Source organism: Oncorhynchus masou, chromosome 20 (genome assembly GCF_036934945.1).
Source record: "Oncorhynchus masou masou isolate Uvic2021 chromosome 20, UVic_Omas_1.1, whole genome shotgun sequence".
Lineage (NCBI taxonomy): Eukaryota > Metazoa > Chordata > Actinopteri > Salmoniformes > Salmonidae > Oncorhynchus > Oncorhynchus masou.
The window spans coordinates 16,139,881-16,160,862 of NC_088231.1; the positions used below are offsets into that span (position 1 = coordinate 16,139,881).

The 20,982-nt window shown below is 44.9% G+C and overlaps 1 protein-coding gene across 1 annotated transcript; it reads right to left on the reverse strand.

Moving 5' to 3' along the window:
- Positions 1–494: 494 nt before the first annotated feature.
- pkd2 (polycystic kidney disease 2) lies at positions 495–20,309 on the reverse strand. The gene is given in 16 exon segments (XM_064926527.1): positions 495–1,868; positions 2,093–2,240; positions 2,416–2,579; positions 2,676–2,793; positions 2,950–3,071; positions 3,374–3,472; positions 3,599–3,719; positions 3,923–4,104; positions 4,378–4,548; positions 4,796–5,024; positions 5,321–5,545; positions 5,832–6,082; positions 7,472–7,605; positions 18,916–19,029; positions 19,313–19,585; positions 19,588–20,309. Coding segments are annotated over 16 exon segments (2,745 nt in total). The 5' UTR covers positions 19,760–20,309; the 3' UTR covers positions 495–1,646.
- Between the last annotated feature and the right edge of the window lie 673 nt (positions 20,310–20,982).

The window sequence follows — 20,982 nt, forward strand, 5'->3', positions numbered from 1 at the left end:
AACTGCCTGTTCAGGGGCAGAACGACAGATTTGTACCTTGTCAGCTCAGGGATTTGAACTTGCAACCTTTCGGTTACTAGTCCAATGCTCTAACCACTAGGCTACCCTGCCGCCCCAATTATGTACCTACCAACAATGTATAGCCAAAATCAACGATACCAACCGTTAACGTGGTTCCAATGGACCATATGCAAGAAATGCCTGACTCCTAGAAAACATACAGAGGCCTAAATGGTCACCTTTGTGAGACCTTTTAGTAACAGAGAGACCTTTTTGGTGACAGAGCAGGCGTCTCGTCTCCAGAACAGGCATTTAGGTCAATAGGGGGTATAATCCCATTTAATCTCACCTAATCCCCCAACATATATCAACTCCAATCAAACCGGTTCAATGTACATGACAGGTCCACTACTGACACCTTATATTCAAGGTTTATGTGTCAAACAACGACCCGGATTAAATGTAAGATTTTTTTAACACACACCACTTCATCGTTTCAGCATCACAACACACTTTATTTATTTTTCACACCTTTGATATACAGTATGTAACCACAAAAACATTACACAACAATAAGACTACAAAATACTGCAAGGCACCGTACATAATAATACACACGAGGATCACATGACCCTAGATGCACTCCGAATCGAAGTTTGTTTCAAGTTACAATATGTATCATATTATGCATTTATAAGAAGGGTGTTTTGTAAGTCATTACAAAGTGATATAGGTTAGTAATTATGACAGGATGAGCCACACTTGTAACTATATTAAAATGACAAAAAGGAAAGCAGCAAACGAACGATCAATGAGACCATTTCCTGTGGAATATCAAGATGTGCGTGCGTGCATATATGGTGTAATCAAAAACCAAAAGCCCTTGAGCTACGTACCCGCACAGGAAAAGCAATGATATGCCGTGTATTCGTAGAATATAAACCAAATGGAAATAGCTTAAGAGGCTAGTTCATTTACATCACATGTAATATCTCCAATATTATCAAAACCTTCATTGTGTCCAGCATCTTCATGTACCCGAATTCTTCATTTTAAACGCTACAATCATGTACTTGTGCTTGCACTGTAAGCTTTGTAAATGTATCAGGTCATATTTTGCTTGCCTTAAAGCATGTACCATCTTATAGATGGAGTACGTAGGACTGTTTTCAGACCATAGGAGTCTATTGGGTGGGTTTCACTCACACTCTTGGATAGCTGAGGTGCCGTGCACGTGACTTTGCCATTGTGGTATCATGTGTAAAGATTTCAAACAAACACAGAGGGATGATGATGGGACTATGTACTGGTATATAATGTAGAACACGACCAGAAAGGACATTTACACAAGGATATCTTCATTTGTGCGACAACCTATTGTGCCACAACCAATGAATACAATCTCGAACCTCACTAAAATGTCTCTTAAAGTTACACTTAGCCTCCGATAGGTCCAGATCCTTACTTAAAATTTGATTGCGTAACTCGGACTTCCACGATAATCTTCCATTGAGGTCAATGGGAACATTTTCAGAAAATTCAAATTGCCTGCACACATCTCAAGTAAGGATTTGGCGCTTAGAACCTGTAAAAAATACTATAATGTCCCTTTCTCGTTACTGTGTAACTTTCTGGTGGGCGGAGTTTTACACGTGGCCACTCCCATTACCCCCAGCGTCCACCCCATCAGTAGAAAGGGAGGAGGAGGGGCGGGGGCGTGGTTGGGCTCCTGGACCAATGGCAGTGGCGGGCTGGTGATGGCTGACCTGTGAGACAGTGTCGTCAGACTCCCAGCGCTCTAGCTCCTCCCTTACCAGCCGCTCCATCTGCTCTCTCTGGACGTCCATGTCCCGACCCTGCCTCTCATCCTGGGGGAGGGGGAGAGATTACCCTAACATAATACCATAACATATTGACCAGATAAATAGTCTAAAAGTGTGAGAGGGGGGGGAAGGGAGAAGGGAGATGTTGGAACGAGAGAGATGGACAGAAAGAGAGGAGAAGGAAAGATTTTTAAAAAGTGTTTGGTGTGAGCGAGATGGGCATGTGTGTGTGTGTGTGTGTGTGTGTCCCCATGTACATTCCGTCTCACCTCCAGCACCCCCTCCAACAGTTTTCCCAGCACGTCTCTCCTCTTGAGCTTAGCTCTCTCCATGGCCTCCAGCTTCACAATCACTGCATCAATCTTAGACACTATACTACCTATGGAGTGCTCCATCCGGTCAACACGACGCACCAGCCTGGAATAGAACGGAACAATAATGTCAATAACATGTTTATATAACATGCTATATCCATAGTTACAACACATGGTTTAAAACATTTAAATATCAGGTACATCCTCTGTCGCAAACACACAGAGGACCTTTCAAAAGCCCAATACTTCAACTTGGCTGGTAATAGAACTCAACCTACACTTGAAACTCTTCGTAGGGCACGCCCCCTGAGCTGCTGCCGCGGCGACGGGAGCTGTGACCGCTGTCCTCGTCGTCATCCTCCTCCGAGTCGTCATGGCTACGGGGGAAGCTCCGCCCACTGGTGGGTCTGGGCAACGAGCTGCGCTCCAGATCCAGGTCCTCCTGGCCATATGTGCAGAGACACACTGAACATCTGCAAACGTGTGTGTGTAGCTCGTTGCCCTGTGTGTGTGTGTGTGTGTGTGTGTGTCCACTCACTCTCTCTTTCTCCAGGTCGTCCCTCATCTGCTGGTGTTCGTGCTCAGTCAGCTCCTGGTCCCCACCGTGGTCATATTTGGCAAAGATGGCCTCAATCTCCTCATCCGTGTGGCCCTTTCTAAATACACAAACAACAACACATTTAGTTGTACTATTACATGTCACGTGTGTCTTGATGTCTTTCTTCGTATGTATGTATAAATTAATTAAATAGTGTATGTTTATGAATTAATCAGTGAAACCCCAGTTTGGTTTCAGGCGCTGCAGCGGTCACCCTTTGAGGTCCTGGCGGAGCTCGCCGAAGTTGAGTTTCCCACCGGCCTGGCGCAGACTGTCTGAGATGTCATCCACAGTGGTCTTCTTCAGTCTCAGCTTCATCAAGGCTTTGTTACAGCCCTGCAGGCAGAGAAACAACACTCGGACACCTATCAACTCTGAGGTGAATGTTGTTGCCATTTTCATTCTGCATTTAGCAGTTATTCAGTATTCATGTTGATAATATTCAACAGTAACGTAAAATTACATTAACTTGAGTCTCCTTTTCAATTGAACTCTTTACTTCATAGAATCTTAAATATGAAGTTGCTATGATACAAGTCAGCTTGCAGTTGTTTGAAATACTCAGCTACAATGATGCATTAAGGGATCACATACACCTACTAGAACAAATAACCCCACATACCATTTGGGTCCCGTACCTTTTTAATGAGGTCCGTCATCTCCATCTCAGACCTCTGCTGGGACATGTCTGCCTTCACCTCTGAGTAGGTGTCATTAATGATGGCCAGGAACATATTCTACAGGGAGACAAAAAACAGTCAGAGCAAACTTCATTCTCTCTAGATAATGTAGATCAAATAGTACAATATGAATATATATCAATATAACCACACATTTATCAATGGTAGTATATCAAAACTCACCATGAGGATGAAGAAGATGAAGAAGACGAAGGTGATGAAGTAGATGGGTCCCAGGACTGGGTTAGCCTCCTCTATCTCTGAGAACTCAAAGTCTCCCAGGATGATGCGGAACTGGGTAAAACTACATGGAAAAGAAGACAAGAAGAAGAAGCTATGAAGAGGCTAAGATGAAGCTATAGGGGTGCGTTACCATTATAGTTCCAATGGGTCAAATTCCAAACAAAATTCAAATCAACCAATGGGAGCCCTGGTTGTCTATGGAGAACCTAAAGAACTGAGAATCTTGGAACCTGGGTTGATTCCAATCAAACCAATGTTACTTACATGCAGGCTTGGAAGGTACTGAAGTCGTTGACCTGGGTGCCAAACACCAGGTAGGCCAGCTGAGCGTAGGCCAGGAAGATGATGAAGAACATGATGGCGAAGCCGATGAGGTCCTTAGCACAGCGAGACATGGTGGTGGACAGCTGGCTCATGGTCTTGTTGAAGTTGATGAACTTGAAGAGCTGAAGAGGAGAGATGAGCAGAAACCAGGTTAGAATTCAAGTGTCTTTAAAAAGCGTTATATCAATTCTGTCTTTTTAAATTTGTATTAAAATCATGCTAATATAGTCTCCCTTTATGGGAGCATACTTTGGCGTCTGCCAACAGGTCTGGACCTTTATGGCACAGGTAGTAGTACTCTCATCCTGTAACCAACTGTAGAGTGTCTGGTTCAAGCTCTGCTCCTGGTCAATTCCCACTCAATTGCTACATTCAGCATGTCAAGCCATTCTTACCTTCACCCAGGAGAAAAGGACGATGACTGCGGCCATGTTGTTGAAAGTAACCTGGAGGTGTGCCAGAGGCTCGAAGCTGGGGTGGGCGCTGTGGTTCTCCAGAAGGTCTTTGAGACGATTTCTCACCACTGATGTTCTGGTGATGTTGATGATTATGGCAGAAACACTCAACTGGAAAAAGAGGAGGGGGATATTTGGAATCTCAACACAACAATATTTGGATCACAAACCTCTTCCCTTTGTTCCAATGTCTATACTAGCCTACCACTTAGAATGCATGTTCATTGCACTAACTAATTCTAAGTAGTATGCTAGTGTGGATACTGGAACAGAGCCCTTCTTTACTTGTTTCAGGGTGTTTCAGGGGGACTCCATCCCTTCCTACTCCCTGCTAGGGCGGCCATCTTGAATTACGTACCACAACGATGAGGACGTCCAGGCAGTTCCACACACTCTTAAAGTAGCGCAGGCGGTGGATGCGTATCTCCAGGGCCTCCTCCACCACGTAGTACAGGATGAAGAGGCAGAAGGCAACCTCACACACCCCGACAAAGTAGTCCCAGCTGGACACGTAGCGAATCAGACGCACCGTCTGAAACTGCCAGGAAGTGACCACGCCTCCTGTAGCAGGGAACTCCACCACCAACCTGAAACATTCAATTCAATGAAACTCTATTTATCCCTGCAGTTCAGCCAACTGGTTCAACTGAATGAACAAGAGATATTCCGTATTCAGCCTCTCTAGGGTGAAAATCAAGGTTCAATGACACCAGATTGTGGATGAGGATGGTAACTAGAGAACTCCCATTGGATTGCATAAGTCATTGATCCCAACCATGGATGTCTTGAGAGCCTGAATTGAACCTATGTATCACCTATATAACCAGTGTGAAACAGTCCTAAGTAACATGTAATACGTATGTAATAACTCTGGGCTCTGTACCTGGCAATACAGAAGAGGTTGATGTTGCCGTTGTAGACGGAGAAGTCCAGGAAGACGGCTCTGGTTCCTCTGTCCAGCCACAGCTGGTGTTTTAGGGAGCGTAGCAAGCCAGCTGACTCATCTCTGGAACGGGCCAGGTCCTGGTAGTACCCCCCTCCACCGTAGGTAGCCACCTGGCCCCAGTAACTACTCCCATTCAGGCTGTTCTCCTCTGTGTACATCCACCTGGTGAAAAGACAGACAGTCAGACTCATCATAGAGCCACAGTGAAACAGTTTGGCCTGGTATTCACTGGTGGCTATTGGTGAGTGACGTTACACGCCATACTTTTGTCTGGTGGACAGCATCCATAATGTGCTTTCAGTTAACACTAGAGCACATGTTGTAACTATTGCTTTGGTTTAGTCTCTAGTATTACAACCAATTGTAGCTTTATGGTTGCTTTCTTATACGTTACCATTGAACTATACTGTACATCTAACAGTAGTGCATAGTAGTTTAGTAGACGTACGCAGTTCCGTTCATGGGGCCAAAGGGGGCGCTGTCCTCGTTGCTCGGGGTGTACATGTTGTAGCAGTCCTGTACCTCATCCCTAAGGTCCTCGTGCACGGAGCAGGATTCGTTGCGAACTTTGACCTGGCGGAGGCGGGGCACCCCCAGTAGCAGGTTCTCATAGTAGATCATACTGTGGTTCTCAGGGAGACTCTTGTTGTTGTACCACACTTCCCAATACATCCCGTTCAGGAAGGGACCCTCTGTGAACTGCATGGTGGAGACACGCACTGGTTACAGAGAGAATTTCAACTGAAAGCTCTGCTGGTCTGTTAGGTTCTAACTAGATTCATGTAAATGCTCCATTGTTCTATTTGGTGTTAATTAATGTGATTTGAACTAAATACTTTTAAGTGCTGCTTTAGTTTTATGCTTCATATACACGACACAACAAAAAATATGTGGACACCTACTCGTCGAATATCTCATTCCAAAATCCTGGGCATTAATACAGAGTTGTCGAGGAAAAGCTTCTGGAAAGGCTTTCCTCTACATGTTGGAACTGCTGCAGGGACTTGCTTCTATTCAGCCACAAGAGCATTAGTGAGGTTGGGCAATTATCCCTGGCTCGCAGTCGGTGTTCCGATTAATCCCAAAGGTGTTTGAAGGGGTTGAGGTCAGGGCTCTGTGCAGGCCAGTCAAGTTCCTCCACACCGATCTCGACAAATCATTTCTGTATGGACATTGCTTTGTGCACGCAATTATTGTCATGCTGAAACAGGAAAGGGCCTTCCCTAAACCGTTACCACAAAGTTGGAAGCACAGAAACGTCTAGAATGTCATTATATTCTGTAGCGTTAAGATTTCCCCTCACTGGAACTAAGGGGCCTAGCCCGAACCATGAAAAACAGCCCCAGACCATTATTCCTCCTCCAACAAACTTGACAGTTGGCACCATGCATCCTCCAAACCCAGATTCGTCCGTCGGACTGCCAGATGGTGAAGCATGATTCATCACAGAGAAGAAAGCGTTTCCACTGCTCCAGAGTCCAATTAAGGTGAGCTTTACACCGCTTGTGTGCGGCTGCTCGGGCATGGAAATCCATTTCATGAAGCCCTGGCGAACAGTTGTTATGCTGACGTTGCTTCCAGAGGCAGTTTGGAACTCAGTAGTGAGACGATTTTTAAGCAATACGCGCTTCAGCACTTGGGGGTCCCGTTCTATGAGCTTGCGTGGCCTACCACTTTGCGGCTGAGCCGTTGTTGCTGCTGGACACTTCCACTTCACAATAACTGCAGTTACAGTTGACCGGGGCAGCTCTAGCAGGGCAGAAATGTGATAAACTGACTTGTTGGAAAGGTGGCATCCTATGACGGTGCCACTGAGCTCTTCAGTAAGGCCAATCTACTGCCAATGTTTTTTTAATGGAGAATGCATGGCTGTGTGCTTGATATTTTACACCTGTCAGCACTGGATGTGGCTGAAATAGACAAATCCACTAATTTGAAGGGATGTCCACATACTGTTGTATATATAGTGTAACTGAGCATGGGCCAAAGTAAATGCATTGGCATCTTTGTTATACCATAACTAAGCACCAAGCCCTATTTTCCAATCAGACAAAAAGCACTGCATAGCAAACCGGGGAATTGACTCACCTTCCAGAATTCACCCATAGTTGAGAGGCTTCTGAATGTGGCTGTGTCCCCCGGGGACAGTGGTGTATCCAGGAAGAGCTGGGACATCACCTTGGTGTAGTAGTACATGTTGGAGCCCACCATCCCATAGGTCACTACACAACACAACAGAAGAGACTGTAAGAGTTTCTCTGCATGAGATTATGGTGCATTTTCCTTTGTGTTTTTAGTTACACACAGCGTACCTGTTCAGCATGTTCTAATAACTGTTTTTTTTCATACATGCTTGTATACATAACCAATGTTTAAAATAATGAATAACGGCATTAATGTTATCCTATCGTTATACTATATATTACTGTCATGCTACAGTTGTATTAGCCTATATTGTGTTTACCCCCATAAAGTCCATTGACAAATCGGTGCATCAATCTAAGTAACATCATTTAAAAAATCCCCATCAAAATCCATCAGTTTAAAAGAAAACTACCCAGAAACTATCTTTTGGTATTTGTTTCATTTGTCCATTGTTGACATAGTCCCGAAATATTTTGCTTGTCAGCAATAAAGTTTTCAAGATATGTAACTTTCAAAATACAGAAATCATCCCCATATAATGCATTTTGCATCATATGATGCTGCATTTTAAGTCATATGATGGGATGAGTTTTGTATTTTGAAAGTTACACATCTTGAAAACTTGATTTCTGACAAGCAGAACAAATATCAACAATCAACTAATCAAACAAATACCAAAGAATACCAAAAGTTTTGGGGTGGAATTTTCCTTTAAGCTCGAGATATGTTTTTTTTGCATGGGCTATGTCTCAATCCACCGCATCCGCCTGTGGCGGTCTTCCTCATCTGTGGCGGTCTTCCTCATCTGTGGCGGTCTTCCTCATCTGAGGCGGTCTTCCTCATCTGAGGCGGTCTTCCTCATCTGAGGTGGTCTTTCTCATCTGAGGTGATCATCATCTGTGGAGGTCTTCCGCATCTGTGGCGATCTTCCGCATCTCTGGCAGTCTTCAGCATCTGTGGCGGTCTTCCTCATCTGAGGTGGTCTTTCTCATCTGAGGTGATCATCATCATCTGAGGTGATCATCATCTTCGCATCTGTGGCGATCTTCCGCATCTGTGGCGGTCTTCCTCATCTGTCTTTCTCATCTGGCGGTCTTCCGCATCTGTGGCGATCTTCCGCATCTGTGGCGATCTTCCGCATCTGAGGCAGTCTTCCTCATCTGAGGTGATCTTCATCATCTGTGGCGGTCTTCCTCATCTGTGGCGGTCTTCCTCATCTGTGGCGGTCTTCCTCATCTGTGGCGGTCTTCCTCATCTGTGGCGGTCTTCCGCATCTGTGGCGGTCTTCCTCATCGGTGGCGGTCTTCCTCATCTGAGGCGGTCTTCCTCATCTGTGGCGGTCTTCCTCATCTGTGGCGGTCTTCCTCATCTGTGGCGGTCTTCCGCATCTGTGGCAGTCTTCCTCATCTGTGGCGGTCTTCCTCATCTGTGGCGGTCTTCCGCATCTGTGGCGGTCTTCCTCATCTGTGGCGGTCTTCCGCATCTGTGGCGGTCTTCCTCATCTGTGGCGGTCTTCCTCATCTGTGGCGGTCTTCCTCATCGGTGGCGGTCTTCCTCATCTGTGGCGGTCTTCCTCATCATCTGTGGCGGTCTTCCTCATCTGTCTTCCTCATCTGGCGGTCTTCCTCATCTGTGGCGGGCATCTGGTCTTCCTCATCTGTGGCGGTCTTCCTCATCTGTGGCGGTCTTCATCTGTGGCGGTCTTCCTCATCGGTGGCGGTCTTCCTCATCGGTGGCGGTCTTCCTCATCGGTGGCGGTCTTCCTCATCTGTGGCGGTCTTCCTCATCTGTGGCGGTCTTCCTCATCTGTGGCGGTCTTCCTCATCTGTGGCGGTCTTCCTCATCTGTGGCGGTCTTCCTCATCGGTGGCGGTCTTCCACATCTGAGGTGGAAAGTGGCAGAGCTAGAGCTCTGTTTGTCTGACCAGGAGACATCCCTAAAAAATATAATCTCAAGAAAACGTCTATAGCGTCTGAACGGTTTGGCCTGCAAACTAATATGACCACTCTATAGAAAGGTAAGAATCTCATGAACATGATGGCTCTATGACAAGTGTCGTGGGACTTGTCTAAAGGTAACCCATACAAATGAAAGTATGGAGGTAGTTTTGTTCCAACAAGGGGTTAAATATGTGTAAAAAAAAAAAAACTAAAACATTGCCTGAGCTTTCGTATATGTCCTGGATATAGAACAGACACTTCCAAACCTTATTCGTTATTATACATTTTTTGACTGTCTTTTTCGCGTTATTCAATACATTTCTATGGGCTATAGTAGTAAAGGACAAATTCAATATTTTATTTAAAATATATATATATATATATATGCTATATATATATATATATCCTAAAATTTTAAATAAAATAGCTAAATGGTCCATGATATGACTTTCTGAAAACAATCCCCCCCCAACGGCTTACACTTCTAAGAAATGTATACAACAATATTGTGAACTACATCTTTGTGTTGATCATGTGTTTCTCTCTCTGAATGGTCCAACAGGTACAGTGCTGAACCTCAACACGGGGACCCCTCAGCGGTGCGTGCTCAGTCCCCTCCTGTACTCTCTGTTCACTCATGACTGCATGGCCAGGCACGACTCTCTGAATGGTCCAACAGGTACAGTTAGCACCAGCTACCAAATCCTGGCCTACCGCACTGAGGCCAAGACCTGTTTAAGATGCCACTGAAAACAAAAATGTATAGGGGAAAGGGAATAGCTAGTCAGTTGCACAACTGAATGGATTCAACCGAAATGTGTCTTACACATTTAACCCAATACCTCTGAATAGGGCTGCCTTAATTGACATCCATGTCATTGGTGCCAGGAGAGCAGTTGTAACCCCAAACGTCTGTGTATACTTGAATCTGGGCAACCAGCTCCCATGCACAGGGAATAGGCTTACACTTCCACAAGCAGCAAAGTCACAGGGATAAAATGTATTCAGCGTTCCATAGTCAATACAGGACTAAGACTGAATCGTACTACACCGGGCTCTGACGCTCGTCGGATGTGGCAGGGCTTGCAAACTATCACAGACTACAAAGGGAAGCACAGCCGCGAGCTGCCCAGTGACACAAGCCTACCAGATGAGCTAAATTACTTCTATGCTCATTTCGAGGCAAGTAACACTGAAACATTCATGAGAGCATCAGCTGTTCCGGACGACTGTGTGATCACACTCTCCATAGCCGATGTGAGTAAGATCTTTAAACAGGTCAACATTCACAAGGCCCAGGACCAGACGGATTACCACGACGTGTACTCCGAGCATGCGCTGACCAACTGGCAAGTGTCTTCACTGACATTTTAACCTGTCCCTAACTGAGTCTGTAATACCAACATGTTTCAAGCAGACCACCATAGTCGTTGTGCCCAAGAACACCAAGGTAACCTGCCTGAATGAATACCGACCCATAGCACCCATGTCTGTAGCCATGAAGTGCTTTGAAAGGCTGGTCATGGCTCACATCAACACCATTATCCCAGAAACCCTATACCCACTCCAATTTGCATACTGCCCCAACAGATCCACATATGATGCAATCTCTATTGCACTCCACACTGTATTTTCCCACCTGGACAAAAGGAACACCTAGGTGAGAATGCTATTCATAGACTACAGCTCAGTGTTCAACACCATAGTGCCTTCAAAGCTCATCACTAAGCTAAGGACCCTGGGACTAAACACCTCCCTCTGCAACTGGATCCTGGACATCCTGACGGACCGCCCAGGGGTCGGTAACAATACATCCGCCACGCTGATCCTCAACACGGGGACCCCTCAGGGGTGCGTGCTCAGTCTCCTCCTGTACTATCTGTTCACTCATGACTGCATGGCCAGGCACGACTCTAACACCATCATTAAGTTTGCGGATGACACAACCATGGTAGGCCTGATCACCGACAACGATGAGACAACCTATAGGGAGGAGGTCAGAGACCTGGCCGTGTTATGCCAGGACAACAACCTCTCCCTCAATGTGATCAAGACAAAGGAGATGATTGTGGACTATGGGAAAGGAGGAACGAGCACGCCCCCATTCTCTTCGACGGAGCTGTAGTGGAGCAGTTTGAGAGCTTCAAGTTCCTTGGTGTCTACATCAACAAACTATCTTGGTCCAAACACACCAAGACAGTCAAGACAAAACCTATTCCCACTCAGGAGACTGAAAGACTTGGCATGGGTCCTCAGATCCTCAAAAAGTTCTACAGCTGCACCATCGAGAGCATCCTCACTAGTTGCATCACTGCCTGGTATGGCAACTGCTCGGCCTCCGACCACAAAGCACTACAGAGGGTAATGCGTACGGCCCAGTAGATCACTGGATCCGAGCTCCCTGGCATCCAGGACCTCTATACCAGATGGTGTCAGAGGAAGGCCCTAAAAATTGTCAAAGACTCTAGCCACCCTAGTCATAGACTGTTCTCTCTGTTACCGCATGGCAAGCGGTACCGGAGTGCCAAGTCTAGGTCCAAAAGGCTTCTTAACAGCTTCTACCACCAAGCAATAAGACTCCTGAACATCTAATCAAATGGCTACCCAAACTATTTGCACTGCCCCCCCCCCCCCATTACGATGCTGCTGCTACTCTGTTTATTATCTATGCATAGTGACTTTAACTCTACCTACATGTACATATTACCACAATTACCTCGACTAACCGGTGCACCCGCAACATTAACTCTTTACCGATACCCCCTGTATATAGCCTCGCTATTGTTATTTTACTGCTGCTCTTTAATTATTTGTTACTTTGAAAAAAAACTTTATTTTTTTACAAAACAATTATTTTTATTAAATTGCATTGTTGGTTAAGGGCTTGTAAGTAAGCATTTCACTGTAAGGTCTACTACACCTGTTGTATTTGGCGCATGTGACAAATCAAATTTGATTTGATTGTGGTATTTTAACAATGGAGGATTGGTTGATTTCAAGTTTTTAAGTATACGTTTTTCATGATGATTGATAAGAAAAGTATCATCCAACCCGACTTATTCAGCTTTCCATTGTAGTATTTGCTCTGTTGGACTGCATCCAGGTCCATATTTAAGCTATATCTAGATAAATATACATAAACAGTCCAACATACACACATATAGCCCATATGGCTCATATATATGCTATTTTCCAAGCCTCTATTTCATTGACTCCCACCTGGCTGAGAAACTGGCTGATCTAGCTCCATCTATCCAGCCAGGAAATGACTTCCCGATCCACCCAAAACCCCATTCTGGCACGGGAACACTTTTCCTCTCAGCAGCCGTGGTATAAGGAGTGGTGAAACTAGATTAATAGCATTCTGACTCTCGGTTGTGCTGTATTCTGGAACTTTCATCATCTTCCCACAATCCTATTCCCAAACGTACGATAATAGTGACTAAACTCTAATGGAAGTTCCTGGCTTGAGGGAGCTTTCCTGATACGCTGCCAGAGTTGTTTATCAGACCTAAGGAGTTTGGAAAAGGACTTTTCTGCAAGAAAAGCTGGTCAGCGGGAAAAAGTATCCTCATGGACAGATGTTAGTATTAGTTCTAGCTATGAACAGCAGTTACAAAGTAATACCACTTCAATATGTTTTCAAGAAAATACAAATGCGAGAGCACAAAAGTGCTATACTTGATAGGTGTATGTACTTTTACTACTACATTATTACAATGTAATTATATTGGTTTGCCTATCCTATAGTTATTCTGGTTCATAAACTGGGTGGTTTAAGCCCTGAATGCTGATTGGCTGACAGACGTGGTATACCAGACCGAATACCACAGGTATGACAAAACATTATTTCTACTGCTCTAATTACATTGGTAACCATTTTATTATGGCAATAAGGCACCTCGGGGGTGTGATATATGACCAATATACCACGGTTAAGGGCTGCGTCCAGGCACTCCTTATCCGTGGTATATTGGTCATATACCACACCCCCTCGGGCCTGACTGTTTAAATAATGCATGTCTACAAAGTGGGGCCAACATTTTTAATGCAAAAAGACTCTTATGATGCCCAACATGCATCCTCTGTGGGTGTGTGTGTTTTATTTAAAAAAATATATTTCACCTTTGTTTAACCAGAGAAAAGAGTCTCCAGCTTCAGAGATTTTTGCAGTTTGTTCCAGTCATTGGCAGCAGAGAACTGGAAGGAAAGACGGCCAAAGGAGGAATTGGCTTTGGGGTGACCAGTGAAATATACCTGCTGGTAGGCTATTTTGTAAATGACATCACCGAAGTCGAGGATCGGTAGGTATGTTTGGCATAATGAGTGAAGGATGCTTTGTTGCGAAATAGGAAGACGATTCTAGATTTTGGAGATGCTTAATGTGGGTCTGGAAGGAGAGTTTACAGTCTAACCAGACACCTAGGTATTTGTATTCTGGGTCAGAACTGTCCAGAGTAGTGATGCTGGACGGGCGGGCAGGTGCGGGCAGCAAACGGTTGAAGAGCATGCATTTAGTTTAATTTGCATTTAAGAGCAGTTGGAGGCCACGGGAGAGTTGTATGGCATTGAAGCTCGTCTGGAGGTTAGTTAGCACAGTGTCCAAAGAAGGGCCAGAAGTATACAGAATGGTGTCGTCTGCGTAGAGGTGGATCAGAGAATTTTGCAGCTCTTTCAGAACATCAGCTATCTGGATTTGGGTGAAGGAGAAATGGAGGAGGCTTGGGCGAGTTGCTGTGAGGGGTACAGGGCAGTTGACCGGGGTAGGGGTAGCCAAGTTGAAAGCATGGCCAGCCGTATAAAAATGCTTATTGAAATTCTCAATTATCGTGGATTTATCGGTGGTGACAGTGTTTCCTAGCCTCAGTACAGTGGGAGGAGGTGCTCTTATTCTCCATGGACTTTACAGTGTCCCAGAACGTTTTTGAGTTTCTGGTACTGGATGCAAATTTCTGCTTGAAAAAGCTAGCCTTGGCTTTCCTAACTGCTTGTGTATATTGGTTCCTAACTTCCCTGAAAGGTTGCATATCACGGGGGCTATTTGATGCTAATGCAGTACGCCACAGGATGTTTTTGTGCTGGTCAAGGGCAGTCAGGTCTGGAGTGAACCACGGGCTATATCTGTTCCTGGTTCTACATTTTTTGAATGGGGCATGCTTATTTACGATGGTGAGGAAGGCACTTTTAAAGAATAACCAGGCATCCTCTACTGACAGGATGAGGTCAATATCCTTCCAGGATACCCGAGATACCCTGGCCAGGTCGATTAGGAAGGCCTGCTCGCTAAAGTGTTTTAGGGAGCGTTTGACAGTGATGAGGGGTGGTCGTTTGACCGCAGACCCATTACGGATGCAGGCAATGAGGCAGTTATCGTTGAGATCTTGGTTGAAAAGAGCAGAGGTGTATTTGGAGGGCAAGTTGGTTAGGATGATATCTATGAGGGTGCCCGTGTTTACGGATTTGGGGTTGTACCTGGTAGGTTCATTGATAATTTGTGTGAGATTGAGGGAATCAAGCTTAGATTGTAGGATGGCCGGGGTGTTAAGCATGTCTGCTAGGTCACCTAGCAGCACGAGCTCTGAATATAGATGGGGGGCAATCAATTCACATATTGTGTCCAGGGCACAGCTGGGGCAGAGGGTGGTCTATAGCAAGCGGCAACGGCGAGAGACTTATTTCTGGAAAGGTGGATTTTTAGAAGTAGAAGCTCTAATTGTTTGGGCACAGATCTGGATAGTATGACAGAACTCTGCAGGCTACCACTCCGCCCCCTTTGGCAGTGCTATCTTGTTGGAAAATGTTATAGTTAGGGATGTAAATTTCAGGGTTTTTGGTGATCTACCTAAGCCAGGATTCAGACACGGCTAGGACATCCGGGTTGGCAGAGTGTGCTAAGGCAGTGAAGAAAACAAACTTGGGGAGGAGGCTTCTAATGTTAACATGCATGAAACCAAGGCTACGGTTACAGAAGTCAACAAATGAGAGTGCCTGGGGAATGGGAGTGGAGCTAGGCACTGCTGGGCCTGGATTCAGCTCTACATCACCAGAGGAACAGAGGAGGAGTAGGATAAGGTTACGGCTAAAGGCTATAAGAACTGGTCATCTAGTACGTTCGGAACAGAGAGTAAAAGGAGCAGGTATCTGGGCGCGATAGATTAGATTAATGGCATAATGTACAGACAAAGGTATGGTAGGATGTGAATACAGTGGAGGTAAACCTAGGCATAGAGTGATGATGAGAGAGATATTGTCTCTAGAAGCATCATTTAAACCAGGTGATGTCACCGCATGTGTGGGAGGTGGAACTGAAGGGTTAGCTAAGGCATATTAACATCTTGAAGCTAGGGGGCACTATTTTCATTTTGGAAAAGTAACGTTCCCAATGTAAACTGCCTATTTCTCAGGACCAGATGTTTCCAAAACTGTACAAATATTGTCTGTGAGTAGAACAGAACTGATATTGCAGGCGAAATCCTGAGAAAAATCCAATCAGGAAGTGACTCTTATTTTGAAACCCCTGTCTTTCTATGAATCCCTATTGCCCATTGAAAGGGATATCAACCAGATTCCTTTTTCTGTGGCTTCCCTATGGTGTCTACAGCCTTTAGACGTAGGTTCAGGAATTTATTTTGAAGAATGAGCGTAAATGTCCACATTGCGTAAGTGGTCAGTTGTTGGCTCTCAGTGTGATTTTTGAGCTAAACAGAGAGGTAGCCATTTGTCCTCGCGGTCCTAGTGAAAAGACAACTGTCCCGGTTGATATATTATCGAATAGATATTTGAAAAACACCTTGAGGATTGATTATAAAAAACGTTTGCCATGTTTCTGTCGATATTATGGATATCATTTGGAATTTTTGTCTGCGTTGTCGTGACCGCTATTTCCGGTGGATTCCTAGGCATAACGCATCAAACTAACGGAGGTATTTAGATATAAAAAATATCTTTATGGAACAAAAGGAACATTTGCTGTCTAACTGGGAGTCTCGTGAGTGAAAACATCCGAAAATCATCAAAGGTTAATGATTAATTTGATTGCTTTTCTGATTTTCGTGACCAAGTTACCTGCCGCTAGGTGTACATAATGTTTTTCTAGTATATCGATAAACTTACACAAACGCTTGTATTGTTTTCACTGTAAATCATAATTTCAAAATCTGAGACGACAGGGTGATTAACAAAAGGCTAAACTGTGTTTCGCTATATTTCACTTGTGATTTCATGAATATGAATATTTTCTAGTAAGATTATTTGACAGTTGCGCTATGCTATTTAGCGTAGTTGATGACAATTATCCCGGATCCGGGGGTGGTTCCAAGATTAAGCAGGGCTAGAGGCTCTACAGTGAAATAAGACAATAATCATTATCCAGAACAGCAATGGACAAGGCATATTAATATTAGGGAGAGGCATGCGTAGGCAAGTGATCATAGGGGTCCAGTGAGTAGCCCAGTGAGTACACTGTGAGTAGACACGTGAGTAGACGTAGTAGTCCAGTGAGTAGACACTGTGAGTAGACACTGTGAGTAGACGTAGTAGTCCAGTGAGTAGACACTGTGAGTAGACACTGTGAGTAGACACGTGAGTAGACGTAGTAGTCCAGTGAGTAGACACGTGAGTAGACACGTGAGTAGACGTAGTAGTCCAGTGAGTAGACACTGTGAGTAGACACGTGAGTAGACGTAGTAGTCCAGTGAGTAGACACTGTGAGTAGACACGTGAGTAGACGTAATAGTCCAGTGAGTAGACACTGTGAGTAGACACTGTGAGTAGACGTAGTAATCCAGTGAGTAGACACTGTGAGTAGACACGTGAGGAGACGTAGTAGTCCAGTGAGTAGACACTGAGTAGACACGTGAGTAGACGTAGTAGTCCAGTGAGTAGACACTGTGAGTAGACACGTGAGTAGACGTAGTAGTCCAGTGAGTAGACACTGTGAGTAGACGTAGTAGTCCAGTGAGTAGACACTGTGAGTAGACACGTGAGTAGACGTAGTAGTCCAGTGAGTAGACACTGTGAGTAGACACGTGAGTAGACACTGTGAGTAGACACGTGAGTAGACACGTGAGTAGACACTGTGAGTAGACACTGTGAGTAGACACGTGAGTAGACACTGTGAGTAGACACGTGAGTAGACACGTGAGTAGACACTGTGAGTAGACACGTGAGTAGACACGTGAGTAGACACTGTGAGTAGACACGTGAGTAGACGTAGTAGTCCAGTGAGTAGACACGTGAGTAGACACGTGAGTAGACGTAGTAGTCCAGTGAGTAGACACGTGAGTAGACACGTGAGGAGACGTAGTAGTCCAGTGAGTAGACACTGTGAGTAGACACGTGAGTAGACGTAGTAGTCCAGTGAGTAGACACTGTGAGTAGACACGTGAGTAGACGTAGTAGTCCAGTGAGTAGACACTGTGAGTAGACACGTGAGTAGACGTAGTAGTCCAGTGAGTAGACACTGTGAGTAGACACGTGAGTAGACGTAGTAGTCCAGTGAGTAGACACTGTGAGTAGACACGTGAGTAGACGTAGTAGTCCAGTGAGTAGACACTGTGAGTAGACACGTGAGTAGACGTAGTAGTCCAGTGAGTAGACACTGTGAGTAGACACGTGAGTAGACGTAGTAGTCCAGTGAGTAGACACTGTGAGTAGACACGTGAGTAGACGTAGTAGTCCAGTGAGTAGACACTGTGAGTAGACACGTGAGTAGACGTAGTAGTCCAGTGAGTAGACACTGTGAGTAGACGTAGTAGTCCAGTGAGTAGACACTGTGAGTAGACACGTGAGTAGACGTAGTAGTCCAGTGAGTAGACACTGTGAGTAGACGTAGTAGTCCAGTGAGTAGACACAGTGAGTAGACACGTGAGGAGACGTAGTAGTCCAGTGAGTAGACACTGTGAGTAGACACGTGAGTAGACGTAGTAGTCCAGTGAGTAGACACTGTGAGTAGACGTAGTAGTCCAGTGAGTAGACACAGTGAGTAGACACGTGAGTAGACGTAGTAGTCCAGTGAGTAGACACAGTGAGTAGACACGTGAGTAGACGTAGTAGTCCAGTGAGTAGACACTGTGAGTAGACACGTGAGTAGACGTAGTAGTCCAGTGAGTAGACACTGTGAGTAGACGTAGTAGTCCAGTGAGTAGACACAGTGAGTAGACACGTGAGGAGATGTAGTAGTCCAGTGAGTAGACACTGTGAGTAGACACGTGAGTAGACGTAGTAGTCCAGTGAGTAGACACTGTGAGTAGACGTAGTAGTCCAGTGAGTAGACACTGTGAGTAGACGTAGTAGTCCAGTGAGTAGACACGGCGATTCAGACAGTTAGCGGGCCGGGGCTAGCAAACTAGCAGAAGGGCCTTAGACTTCTTCCGTCGCGACATACCTCTGTTGTAGCCTCCTCATGCGGAGCCTCCATGTGTGTGTGTGTGTGTCCGTGGTACTTACAGATACACAGTGTGATGAGGAAGATGACGTAGGTGACCATTTCTCTCAGGACGTTCCTCAGGTACCTCTCTCTGCTGCTGTCACTGTCCTCCATCAGCTGAGTACCCCATAGAACTGGGGGAAAAAAACATTTCAACACACATATTAGTATCCTTCCTTAACCATCAATGCTCGGCTTGAGATGCCAGTGCATTACCAATGAGGGCATCTACAGGTGTGTGTTGACCTAAGTGGTGTATGGAACAGTGAGGAAGAACAGCCAGAGAGGTGTTTGAGCCAATGACCCAGGTCTCTACAAGTTAAAGGGCAAGTGCACTACCTCCTGTGTCATAAAGGTCCAGACCTCTTGGCAGCTGTAGTGTTCTTCATACAAGGAGGAAACTTAAGTGACACTAACTTCTTATTTTCTCCAGTATCCTCTTCCCACAGCTTTTGATGTCATGTCTGTCTTGCTGCAGGGCATCCACTGTCGGGGTCGGGTATAATCCACGGTGGATGCGGCTGCTGCTCCCTCCAGCGGTGTAACTTCCCAACCCGCTGCTGCAGCTACTGCTGGAGCCCGTGGACACTGATCTTCTCCCCGGGCTAGCCGGAGGCCAATCGGCCCCCATCATCTCATCCTCCGGTTCGAACCCCGGGTTGTCCCGACTCCAGGCTTGTCTTGAAGGGGTGATGGTGTGCCTATGGCGCCCCCGAGCCCCAAATCCTGATGCTGTATGTTCTCCATCTCAATCCCCTCGTTTGTGTCCAATCTGTGCGGCAAGGACGCACCCGCTGCGCCCGTGGCGGACCTGCCAGCCTGATTCTGCTGCGGTTGTTGTGATCTCACCCGAGTTGAGCTCATTGTTAGTCCAATTCACTGAAAAGCTTTTAAAGGCCAGACTAACTACATTTACAAAACGTTAAAATCAATTATGTCTCTAGCCACTAACAAGTGCTATGTTTATGCCACGCTTGACGCGCATATCAGAAAGGAAATGTTTACACACACATTAAAATATGTAAGAAAGTTGCCCAATTTCAAACTCTGCAAAACAATTTCGGGAAACAGATTAACTAATTTTGATTATTTGTACATGTTCCTCTTCACAGCAAATATACTTCGAAACGTAAATTGCTTACTAAGAAAGAAAAAAAACAGAACTAAAGTTTCTGTCTTCAAGAAAGTGAGCATCTGCGTAGTTTTAGATCAAACTATTGCAAAAGTAGGTATATCAACAACAACTAATATATAGTTACAAAACTAATTTGTAGCCTAACCATTTACTAATGAAACTGAAAACTATCAACGAAATGCCTCGTTTATGGAAAAGAAGCCAAACCCTTTCCTTGTCCCGGGCCAGCCATCTTGTTCTTGCTGTTCCCCCAAAATCTCACATTCTCATTTGTTGGAGACTCAGATTACATTAGAAGTCATGGCGTCACAGACATTGTGGCATCCACCTCTGGAAAATACAGCACAGTCGAATGTGTAGGGGTGAATCACTTTTGGTAAAATACAATTTCACGTCTTAGAATTGTACAATATAGAATACAATATAATATAATCAAGTTGCTGTGCATTCCATCATTATTAAACGAGTGGAAAAAAAACATTTCAATATTTATTTCTACAGCAGTAGACTATAATTGCCTTATATGGCTCAGCAAAACACTTTTTTTCTCCAAAGGTTTATATTAGTTTTTGTTCGTCTTCTGAGCAATTTCTATTCAGGATGAGTGTTTGCAGTGCTGTGTATGGAATGAGAATGAATAGCCTACTATTTAGAATGAATAAAATCACAATTTGTCATGAGGACATTATTTTAGGGCTAAATGCATGTGCCTTTAGAAACAAAAAACTATACTTTGTATAACCACGTATGTTTGGGTCTGGGGCTGCTAAGCAACAAGACAGTCCTGCAAAACACCTGGCCAGGATTGGATGTGATTTGGACCCAATAATTGAGTGACATTTCTAAAGGCCAATCATATTTCTTTACATGGAACAACAGTATTTCTACTAGTACTTCCATAGTTATTCGGTCACTTGGTGTGTTCTTTTCTAACAACATTGTTACTGTATTA